Source organism: Copidosoma floridanum, unplaced genomic scaffold, assembly GCF_036245765.1.
Source record: "Copidosoma floridanum isolate Cflo_tuat_1 unplaced genomic scaffold, Cflo_Japanese_pri ptg000001l, whole genome shotgun sequence".
Taxonomy (NCBI): Eukaryota; Metazoa; Arthropoda; class Insecta; order Hymenoptera; family Encyrtidae; genus Copidosoma; species Copidosoma floridanum.
In genome coordinates this window covers 8460294-8473139 of record NW_028321878.1, presented here as the reverse complement: position 1 = coordinate 8473139, position 12846 = coordinate 8460294, and the positions used below count along the sequence as shown (strand labels likewise).

The 12846-nt window shown below is 43.4% G+C and overlaps 1 protein-coding gene across 3 annotated transcripts in view; it reads left to right on the top strand.

The window, feature by feature from the left end:
- Positions 1-12846, top strand: part of LOC106639771 (retinal homeobox protein Rx1) — a 50535-nt gene that overhangs the window by 14896 nt on the left and 22793 nt on the right. For all 3 annotated transcript variants that reach the window (XM_089590853.1, XM_089590857.1, XM_089590848.1), the window contains one exon: positions 1836-2068. In XM_089590853.1, coding sequence (XP_089446979.1) covers positions 1836-2068 — 233 coding nt within the window. The remainder of the gene's footprint in view (positions 1-1835; positions 2069-12846) is intronic.

Below are 12846 nucleotides of genomic sequence, written 5' to 3'. Positions count from 1 at the left end.
TCGAAGACGCACAAAGGATGCCGCGGGAATAACAACAAAGTAGGAGTATAGGTATACACAAAGTTTGATCTAGAAATAATGAAATAATAGAGCGGAAGTTAAGGCCTGAAAACACGTGTGCGCATATTATTACGCTAAGCACATGTGAATGGAAAATAAAATATCACAAAGGGTAGGAACAAAAAAAACTGAGCACTGGGGCTAAATTTCTTGTTTTAGATTAGCACTGTTTTCCACGTTGCGATGGTTTGTTCATCGATCAGAAGTAAAAAATATCAGTGCTAACCTGTAAATAACCTGCAGTATTGGGAAAGGCGTTTTTTTCTGCCATCAATAAAATTTTTTACAATCAATTGAGACACTTTATTTAAAATGTATTTTAATCAACAAAGTGAGATTTCCTATACCTTATACGTGATGACAGTAGAAAAATATAAGTTTTCAGAAGATTGTAATCCTTTGATCTCTTTATACTGTTAGGATGCCGTAAAATATGAAAAAAAATTTTCTACACTCAAGATTTTAATTTATCATCATCGCCTAAACAAATAAAGGCCAGCTGTTGATTTTTCACTTGCAAATCGAGTAACATTCTACCTCCCCAACGAAGAAACGAAGCATATTATTCTCCCCGAAACCCCCTAATTGATCAAATCCCGTTAGCACCTCCATTCAGCCGGGACGGAAGAGAAAAATCCACGATGTACAAATGAAATTCAGTACATACAGTAACGAGTATAATATAATAATGTAAGCAGTTTCATTCGTTTCTTTATTCAGCGAAACCCTCCTTTTGTAATCCTCCGGCATTTACCTATTATAAACACACAGCCCCAATGGGAGGTGAGCATATATATACACATGGTATACCTATATATACACACATCACAGTAGCGCCGGCGGAACTACCAGACGCGAGTCCGACATTCGGAGAGCCATTATCGATTGTTGTTGATAATTAGCTCCTACAGACGCGTCAATCACTCCCAGGCGTTCCGGGGGCGGGGGAGGGGGTCGAGGGCGTTATTAGGTTGTTACTTAGTACCCCCGGCCAACGAAACTCCCCCGAGTAAATACCTGCATTGTACGTACACGGCGTCTCTCTCTCTCTCTGTGAGACATCGAGCTCCCCCGAAGGGCCCCGGCGATTACCTTCCCACAATTCGATCTAATGCACCGAGATGTATATACTATAGGATCGGGGGAGGCTGCCTGCGATATGAGAAGCTTAATTATGCAGCTAATGAGAGTCTGAATACAGCCACGGGCTTCCGGGCAGAGAGCCGAGAGTATAACCCAGAGGAGAGAGAGAGAGATAATGCAGACTCGGCGCTCCGTTGCCGCCTCTGGACGAATTTATCCGCCCACGCTGTTGTACAGCGGCGCCTTGGCGTGTGAGGGGTGCTTCTGGGGGGGAAGGGAGGGGTGTAATGCTGCTCTCGTGTAATATCGGCTTTTTGCACTTTGGCGATGATCGCGTTCACTCACTACTCGATTATCAAGTAATCGAGAGGACTACGATCATCGAGTTTGTTATCGATGACAAAGTGCGGGAAAAAATCCTCTGGGAGATTTTCCGTCCCTACGTTTACGCTGAATAATATACGTTTTACTGGGCTTTTTTTTATTAACCCCTATCTTGTCGGTTGAGCGATTGCTATCAGCAAGTTGACTTGGCAATCAATCGGAAATTCAAAACCATTGCTCCAAGTAAAACTCAATAACGCGAATCATGGGATTTTATGAAATGTTTGGATATAAGGAAAAAAGAATTAAAAAAAAAAAAAAAATTAAGAATTGGTTGTGAAACGACACATTTATTTGACTGTCACCAGGTGAAAACAGTTGCAACCCAACGGGAAGCGGCAGCGACGACGATCTGCAGCTGAATTGCGCGGACGACAACAGCAACGGGCCCAGCAAAAAGAAGCACCGGCGTAACAGGACGACCTTCACGACGTACCAGCTGCACGAGCTCGAACGGGCCTTCGAGAAGTCGCACTACCCGGACGTGTATTCGCGGGAGGAGCTCGCCCTCAAGGTCAATCTACCGGAGGTTCGCGTGCAGGTTAGTTGTATATTTTTTCATGCCATAGGACATTTTCAGGGACGGATATACCATGGAATATCAAATACCTAATCAATTCTGACGTGGTTTGCTTTTTTCTCATTTTTTGTTGTTGTTGCACTAGGCCCTTTTATATAGCTACGTGTATCCACGTTTCACGTGATTCTTGTTTTTATTTTTACCGTCACTTTGGATACAGACGACGGCCGTTTATTCCGATATTAGGTGATCCGGTTACGCGAGCCGTTGTGTTCCTGTTTCTACATTACCTGTGTACACTCGCTCGCTCGAGGCTCGCTTTCGTGCCTGCCGTGTATACGGAAGGCCTTTCGACGTTGTTGATTCGATATTACCCCGCGAGGTCGCTACATTATTTTGCTGTACGAGCTTTCGAAATACACACATCGGCACTTTTTACGATTAATCACTCGAATGTGGATACAAGGAATGCCTAGAAATCACTCCTAAATCTCACATGAGCCAAAAGTGCGTGGGGATGTGTATACACGTGTATTATTTGTATTTAATAGCGACGGTGTATAATCATCAATGGTACAATTGATATGGATTAAAAGTATCCTACGAGTGTGAGTGAGTACAATGGGGCACTGGTGGCGTCGTTTCCGTGCAAACAATCGAGTCCGGCGATCGAGGTGCCTGCAAAGCCTATACACAAGGTGTATTATCGTACCTAGTGCATTACCAGTCCGTCGGACCGTGTGGCACTATACACACGGCGACGGTGTATCGAGCTAAATTAAATTAATTACGTGCGTAACGGCGATAAAACCGGCCCGGCCTGTGCTCCGCTATATTTGTATATACACATCGACGACAATGCCCGTACTTGTGGATGTGTGGGTATCGTGTGCGTGAGCATCGATTATACACGTGCTGCCGTACACTACGGCTAATAAGTATACGCGCAGAAAGCCATGGATACGCGTAATTTGTGTGCGAGTATATATACGCGGGTCCCTCCTTTTTTATTCGTGAGGGGGGAAGCGCGTGATCGCACCATACGGTATATTTATATACATTTTACGCCGACACTGGTAAGCAGCTCAAACGTCAAATTAATCTATGTTCTCTCGTTTATTTGACTTTTGGAGGATACATACATACATACATACATGTTTACGTAATGATTGTATAAGCGTAAAATCGTAATCGCACGACATTGTCGTCGTTACTGATTTCGATTGTTCAAATTCAGTTAGGCGTGTATATGATGTGTGTACAACGTAGGTATACGTATATACATATACCCGTGCACGCGTGTACGTGCGGGGTAGGCATGTGTTATATACTTTGATTTTGTATGGAGATAATTATGGGATCGTCAATTACTGCTTATTACGCGCTCTTTCAATCTACGCGGAGCGTAGAGGGGAGGGGCAGGTATTCCAATTTACTTTGTCGTCGCGGCATGTTTTTTTATTTAATTTTTTTTTTTTTTTTTTTTTTTTTTGCATCTTTCATAACCACGTATGCGCTTATATGACGGGAAAAAAAGGTAATTGCCAGAGAGACCGCGATGAAATTCGTATTTTTCAAAGAAAATTCATCCCAGGTTATAATACACGTACGCGCGTACATAATATGTAATATGTAGCGCGCGAGTGGGTAAACAATTTTTCAGCACATATTAAATTTCGAATTCGCGTTTTATCGCGCGATCGACGGGCCTGCACGCGACGTTTTCCCTTTGATTAATAATTTAATGTGAAACCCCTTTTTTCCCCCTTTTTCCCTCTTTTTCTCCTTTTTATTTATTTTTTTCACATTACGGCTTATAAATGATTCATGCATAAATTGCGCAAAATTAAAACGACGCGTATAATAATCGCTCTCTTGGCCGTCTTTGCGCACTGCGTGCCCGTCGCACACGGACACGGTCTCCCGTAAAAAAGGCAAATAAATTAACGGGAAATTATATTTGCTCGAAAACTAATTAAACTCACGGCTCGGCCGTAACCGATTTAATTATTCATTGTGCATTTTACAAGGATCTACGCGCCCTCGATGCGCCGTCGTCGCACCCGCCCCGAAATCAATAAAACCAATCCTCGCGGCAGCATCGCCCGACACTGGACCGTGTGTATGCGCACCCGAATCCCTATACCCTCGTGAGCGCTTGTCGGGAAAAAAATCCGCTTCCCTTTGACGTGTATTTGTCAGACCGGCTCGAAAAAGGGATGAGAAAGGCTTTGGACGCGTAATAAAGTCCGTCCAATCGGTGACCCTCGAAAATAGCAATTAAAACGTTTAATCGCGTCGAGTTTTTGGAGCCCCCATACGCGGGAGTGTTGGTTTGTATTTTCAATATTTTTTTTTTTTTTTTTTTTCCTCTTTCACCCTAGTTCACGGAGAAGTTATTTGAGCGCACAATCCTTCGCCAAGTCATTTTTCGAGAGGGAAAAGGTGCCGCTGCCGCACCAGGCACGTCGTGGATCTAAAATCCCTTAAGCTTATTAGAGTCGAGGAAATAAAAATGAGGGTGTGCGGGAAGGACGAAGGGGAGGGAAGTCTCTAGCGGGTGCAAATCCTCGGAAGTGCGGCGCTTGTTAGCTACAATAGCTCTGCGGCTTTACTCTTTCTTTACTTCTCCTTCTTTTTTCTTTTTTTTTTTTTTTTTTTTTTTTTTAATTGATCAGATTAGTTGAAATACGAGCGCTAATCAATCTCCTTTTCACGTAACTATAATCGTATTTTTCCATCGGATGGCCAGACTCTATTTGACCCCGGTACGAACGTCGTGGGCACTTCATAAGCGTCGATGACGGCGGTGATGTATGAAATCGTCGGTTCTGCGTTGAAGCTTCCTTTTTTGTCTCTATTAATCAAACTGCATTTCCAAATTGAAAGTTTCTCATTGAAAACATCGAATTTGATGCCAACAACATGTTTTTTCCCTTTTCCATTCTAACATAACTTACTTTGCTACAAACAGTAATATCACACGGTTGATTTAGTCTCCGTATTTGGATACATACTGTAAAATTTACTTATTAGTACTAATTTACGAGAGTTCATGAAAAAAAAAAAAAAAAAAAAAAACCAGCGAATGAGTAAAATGTAATCAATACCTGTGTCCTTGGTATTCAAAACACTGAAAAAACAAATAAAGGATAATATTCGACGGCAAACAGACGTTTTCACCCTTAGCATTAGAGAGCAAAGCCCCAAGAGAGAGATAGAGAGAGAGGGAGCGAATGTAATGCGCTTATTGTTGCGGGCGTGCTATAGTCTCCCTCGAGACTTTAGTTGGCCCCGACGCACGTCGAGCGTCGCATATCCAATTTTCAAGCTGTGCCACGCCAAATAAACGCTCGCAGAGTCGGCCCCCGTGCACATATATATATCGATATATGTATACAGTTAACCATAACTGGTGATGTGATTTGTGTGGCACGCGGTATCCATCAGACAAAACGACGTTTACTTAACCAACGATCACTCGCTGATTGTAACTTGTACCGAAGATTAGCTCGAGTAAACCCGACACTCTCGCTCACCCAGCTAAGCTAATCGCGCGTGCCTTGGATGACAAATATTGACCCTCGCCGTACGAGTGTCACGTTTGCTCTCATTAATGAGCCACGATGGACTTTGCAATTTTTTTAATACAACAGTTGATTTGAAAAAAAAAAACCACAAACTCAAAAGTCAGACTCGCACAAGCGGTCCAATGTATGCAAAACAGTGCAATTTGCACGGACAATGAAAAATCGTCAATCGCGTGACTTCTCACGCGACTCGAGCCGCGCATCAGCGTGCATTGTATCGCGCGCCTTCGCACAATACACGTGCTCCGCAAGCCTTGAAATTTCACTCATTCACGCTACAACGTACACACCAACGGGTTAAAACCCCGTCCGCGCGTAACGAACTTAACTTCTCGTCAATCTCTATTTACCGACTCATCAAACCCGTTTAACCCCGACTAATCTTATCTCCCTCGCTCGCTCACTCTGACCCCTCCACCCATTTTCCAACCAAAACTCTCACACACTGATCAACAAACATAATTTCACCGCAACACCCATACGCACGGACACGTAGAATTTCAGAGTAGAAGCTACACGGTGATTATTTAACTTCAAAGTAGAGGCAAAGCACCCCTTTAGAGCCCCGCGTTTATATACATGTATACATGTACGTTCTTTGCCTCGACTTGGTATCAACTATGCGCACCACTATAACACCCACTATGTGTATATTACATACCTTATAGCAGCTAGCAGATATTGTGCGCATGTGTACGTACAAAGTAACCCACTCTGGGTCTTTCAGTGTGGGCGTAAAAGCCAGCCTCGTTGCCCCGCGCCGTATAGCCACTGTATGCGAACGTTACCCACGGGCCCATTGACGCGAACGGGGGCTGTACAGGGGGAGGAAAAAAGTCTGTCACGCGAGTAAAACGCGTAATGTGTGCAGTATATGTGCCTGAAATCGCCGGAATCGGATGTATATGTGTGTATATATATATAAAAAAAAAAAAAAGGATAGTGGACGTGCTTTCGTGCGGTGTAATAACGCACGTACAACACGCTGGCACGGAAGCCTGCATACATAGGGAGAAAGCTAATTCGACGCGGCTGTTTGGCGGCTATAATCGATATCGCGCGAGAACACGACGATTGTTCACCTTCTTCCCCCCCTATCACGTGTGTGCCACTGCTGCTTTCCCTCCTCGTGTATCAATTCATTGTATGGTTGTTGATGGTGACTGCTCTCTGTGTGTATACAGCCAAGAGCGCAAGTATATACATACGGATAGTTTGCACGGAGTTTCGTATTTGGATCGGAGGCAAGGTGTTGCTACGTATATATATACTTACCTGATTCGTACGACCGGTCGTCGCCGTCGATACCCACTAATTTGACGCGCTCCTTTTTTTTTTCTCTCTCTTCATGCTCGGGTATTTTTCGCGTGGATCACCTTGTCCCGTTTGCCGTTGTATCGTCAAGTTTTGCCATTTTGTGTTTAGCACTATGACGACACGAGCAATTTTGCGATGAAACCGATTTTTGCCGATAACAAGGCTAGTTTGCTTCTTTCTCCCTCCCCGCAGACAATGAAACGGATGTAAAAATAAAAGAGAGCCAATAACCCATCTACGAGTTAAATTGGGGAATTGAAAGACAAAAGGGCAACAAAAAAAAAGAGGATAGCATTCGGTTAGCGGTCGAGTGTTCAGGGAGAGACGGTAGCAGGGTGTACACGGATATAGTTATTTCGAAACCGAGAAAATTGACGTTTAAAACCGACCAACAACACGAGAGAAAGGATTCCTATCAAATAAAACCCACACATCGTATATCTCCCAGCTGTATGGACAAAACAAAAAAAAAAAAAAAAAAAAAAAAAAAACACTGACCGAACCAACTGGATGGAGCTGAAAACGTTTTAGCGCTCTCTGTGGCACAGCCAAAAAAGTCAAGAACGTGTGCGCGTCCGTGTGTACAGTTGAGAGGGTGGGGTGAAAGGGACGAGAGCAATGGATAGGAAAGAAAAGAGGAGTTCGCTTGCTTAATTTGCACGCCGATTAAAACTTTCAATCTGTAAAACCGCTGAGGTCATTTCCATCCTCTCACCCACCCCTCCACGCAACCTATAACAGCCGCTGCTGTTGCTAACAGACTATACTACTACTGCCTTGAAATCGACACGCACGTATAGTGTACACACACACACACACACACAATCGCAAAATAAGAGAGAGTATGTGTATGGGTGTGTGTATGAAAAAAAGGGGGGAAAAAAGAGGTGAGGGTCGAGGGAAGGCGTAGATTGGTTTTTCGCGGCGAGGCTGACTAATTCGAGAGCCGAGTGGCAATCGGCAAACGATCGCGACGCTCGCTCCGTAATTCAAATCACGGGAAATCTCTGCTGCATCAACGTGTGGGATTTTACCATTCCATTTGGCACCATATATACATGTTTTTTCCACGCATCCAACTCGTCATTTACTTTTCTCTCGATTTTTACGTAATACTGCTGTGCACGACTGGATACTGTGACGTTCTCGGTCATTTGTCCAACAGCCAAGTAGCCGGTACTTCTTGGAATTACTTATTAGCGCCTTCTGTATGAAACTAATGAGGTTTTTTTAGTGACACTTTTTCTCGCGTTATTCTCAGTCATCTCTGTAATTGGCTCGTTTCATATAGTGAATTCTCTCATGTTATTATTGTCAGCAGTGGCTTCGGTATTGGCTACAGGTTTCCCGACGCCTCAGTCGTTTCCAGAGACCGATTCCATTGAGACCGTACATTATCACGGTTTTTATGAATACACGTGCATTAGAAAAATGCGCTGCCATCGTGGTTTAATTGGATTTATTTAATTTTTCGAGCCCCAAACAAGTGCTCTTGAAAAAACAATTTTCCAATCAGAGGAAAAAAAAAAAAAAAAAAAAAAAAAAAAAACAAGTACTTAAAATCATCAAACAAGAGGGTGAAAAAACACGAATTCAACAGTACCGTTGACGAAACGAAAAGAGGAGCGCCGCGCGTACCTATGCTTTTTTTAGGTGCTGGCAAAGGGAGCATAATAATGCAAAATAAAACCATTACATATAGTGAAAAAGGTCGGGCCTCCTCGCTCATGCCACACACGCGACACCCTGAATTGTTTCGTGCCGCTCTGATATTATTTACCGTGGCTCGTTGCCATAGGAACAATATTGCAGTAGCGCTCATACATGTACATATATATACTTATACACTTAATATAAAAGCACATATAGCGTGGCGCGAGAAAGCAAACGAAAGAGATACACTTCCTCGATACACCTAATTGCTTAACTCTCGGCTGTGTGTGTATTTTACGTGTGACTGTGTCAATGCATGTACATAAAGTGAACGCCTTTGAGGGGGGGGGGGGTTTCGAGCAAGTGACGGGGGGATAGTCACTGCTGCTGTTGATGCTTATTTGTTGCGGGTGTTTGCAACCGAATCGAGCAGATGATAAATTAATAAAGCCAATAGGACTGAAAACAACAAGATTTTTCGCTTGAAAAATTCACGTGGCATGAATTTCGGGGATTTGGTGAAACTAAAACTTGCCATGCTTTTGAAATATTATCATTTGAAATCAAATTTCAGCACCACCATCCACAAGGATATAGAATCGAGTATTGAATCGTCTTGAAGAGTAATCGTAGGAATTAATGTAACATGTATGTCCATTAATTATTCCCCGAAGATTAAACTTTGAGGGGGTAACATTAGCTCTAAAACGTTGCATTTATCGACGTTAATACGCCATATCCTTCTCAAACCATGAATATACATACATGTATATATCTTTCTCGTCAAACAAGTATATCACTTAGATCTTCGGCTGATCCACAATAATCCAGAAATATATATGTATACGCTCGTGTCATTAACGCCCTCTCGATATACGGAGCCCCTTCGCTCAAACTGTCACAATGACCACAATGGCCATTACTTTGCTACTCAGCGCGGCAAACGGAAAAACCTGATTAATAATCCTCGAAAGCCGATATCACCCCGAAACGCATCCAATATACTTTACGCGATACGGTTGGACGTTAGGGGGGGGGGAAGGAAAAAAAATAGAAAACAAAGTAGCCCTTCGCGCATCGGAGAGAAAATGTTGGTGGTATAGGAGCAAAAAAAGAAAAGGAGGAACGCCTTTGCGCGCCGGGATTAGGTGATCCCCTTAGTTCCGGCCCCTCGACGCGATCCCGTTTCCCCGTGCACCCTTACCCCCGTCGAGCTTCCCGTTCAGCCGAGCGTGGATCATAAACAGTAAGATCCCGCGCTCGATGGCACCAATGACGGTGATAATATCGTCAAGGTGTCGCGTTAACGGCAGTTACAGAAACGGCCCTAATGGTATCAAGTGTACGAGAAAGAGAACAAAGGGAGTCTTCGTACAACGTATACATCAAACTAATGGTTTATTTTCCCTTCGAAATGAAGAGGACGGGTGGTATACTCATAAATGTGGTCGTGGATATTTGTTGGTTCCTTTCGCATTAGCGGAAATGGTACAAACAATGTCTTTTTTTCATTTTATGTGCTGGACGTTGTGATATAAAAAGAAAAAGAACACAATCGATGAGCTGCAATTAAAGCCATCAAGATGAGGTAGCGCGTGAAATTAAAATGCGCGAGTTACAAGAACAAAGTCGAGGCTTTTTATGATGTATAGCACGCGACGTACGTATATATATATACATGTTATGCGGTTCAACATGCCACGTATATTTAACACGGAAATAGGGTGCACTGCAACATGGTATTACAAATATAGCACGAGAGAGACGAGCTCCTTTCGTTGACGAAACAATCGATCCTTTCTATATAGACGGAGAAAAGAATAAAAGCTTTTGAGGCGTAAAATGAGATAATGGCGGCGGCGTTGTCGCGAAGTGTAAGTTCGTGGGAGATCAAGCACCTGGCATTATGTGTCGAGGGGGAGAGGAAAAAAAATGGGGGAAACAGACGGGCCGTGTAATGTGCTTTGGTTAACGTGTATATGCGTATAAGTATTATACGCACAATGTGTTTATACACGCGTACGTACACAAAATACAAATCCTCTGGAAGTCTCTAGATGCGTATAGTAATGGTGATCGCGAGGACGTGACGAGAGAGTAAGGACATTTTTCAGGATGAAAAAAGGATGAAGGGGCGAGGGATTTTCTTATAAGTTTGTTTGGGGAACAACTGTGAAATGCGCAAAACTAGAACTTGGTGTGGTTTAACGCGTTTGAAATGACAAATAGAAATTTATAAATGACTTGAATCCACATGATTACATTGAGTAATCGGTACTTACATGCTTCCGAGTAGTAAGCTCACGAATCATTGATCAACGATTTTTAACTCAATTCAACATAAAACTTAAACTTACAGAGTTGAATTACGGTAATCAGGATGCCAGAAAGTCATTCAATGGCTCTCCATAATTTATGTTTCCCAAAAAGAGGCTCAATCAACAGACTTCCAACCCACTTCTGATGAAATCAAAGTTTTTGGACGATTTTCAATAGCGATCACATGACTCTCCTACTTTGGATATTTTTCAGAAGGTACGGGCCCCTCAACGATGTATCCAATGAATTTCAACGACCAGTTTATCATCGGCACTACATAAACTTACTTGCAAATTAATAATACTTGCGGGCAGTGTATAGGTATATTACATCGCGGCTTTGCTACAGTAAGATAGTACGTGGATATTCGTTGGCAAGCACTTTCTAATGCGTGCAGATAATGCATCACGATCACAATGCAGTTCCAAACTGAGTAAAGATTAAAGGGGGAAAGCTTTAACCCGCACCTATACTCGTAAACACACTCGGTCGTAGTCACCTACCCCAAAAGCCAAACTTCCCGGACTATGGGATGTGGAGTGGCAAAAGGGACAGCCCGAGTGGAGGAGGGACCCAACACCCCGCGCTTCGATTAATTGCGCTCCACCCTAAATGCAAATCGTTGGAAATTGAGGGCGAGATAAAGAGAGAGCGAAAGGGGACACGGCGACTCTGTGGTCCTCTCCTCCATCCCGTTGGAATTTACTCTTGGAAACTCCATTATGCCCGCCAGAGAGTCGGCGCACGCGCGGCTACCGATGCTCCTTTTCCTCTTCTGCAGCCCTTGTCTCGTCCTTGATCCTCGTGGAAACGCGGCAGGAGGTGGACTTTGGTTCTCCACCGCTGCGCGCGCACATCCGTTCCATCTTTTTATAACTTTCAGCTGCTGATGTTACTTACCGTGACTATTGACTTTTGCTACTTATTCTTCCTCGACGAAAATTGCTCTCGAGACGTTGTACGACGCAGTAACGACAACGTTTTTTTGGTTTTGCTTTGATGTCCGAAAACTCAACTCGATTTTAGTAATCACCACCACCACCAACTCTTTTTTTGCACCGGAAAATTTCGAGGACATAACTATAGAAGTTGCCCTCCAATTTATAAACTTACCTGTAGTTGTGCCTCTCAGTGCTTGACGCGTGGCATCGATGTACAAGATTATGATCAAAGCAAAGTTACAATCGAACAAAAGCCAAATCATACCGCGTTAGCTGCGTACCACGCGTCGCTCGCGCAACTCACGAACTTTCCACCGCGTTGATTAATCATTTAATCAAGTTGGCGACTCTCCGTTTTGGAAATTCGATCAAAGTAATATCCGAACCCAACCAATACCAATAAGGTGATAGTAATTACATTTCACGTGACTATGGTGCTTACTCGGAGACCGTCGAATTTATACACGTGTCATCCGGAAATAAAGTGTTACAATTACTTTTACCAACGTGTGGGTGTACCTCAGTCGAGCCCCAGTGTGGGTACACACAGCGAGTTACAAAACAAAGGAAACTTGTCGATCTTCTTCTTCTTCTTCTTCTTTAATTTCCCTTTTCTAGTTCCCGTAATTACAGAGTGTGCTGTCGTACATCGGACCACATGCCCATTAGGCTGTTCGACCGCAAAAAATTGTGTGTGTGCATGGGTGTATGTAACAAAAATACCTCGAATAATGAAAAAACAAAACGAGTTGATCCTACAACCCTATGTATACACACACACACATACACGCAACTCTTTTACAAGCTTACCTCGAGAGATAAGCGTGACGGAGGCGAATTTGCGCTCAAAGGCTCGGTGTATATATACAGTAGAGTAATGTGGTAGCCTTCGTCGATTAGAAAGCAATTTTCTCTCCGTAGCGAAGAAAGAAGAGAGAAGCGGTGGGGGCGCAGAGGGAGGGGTGGGGTTAAGGTTACG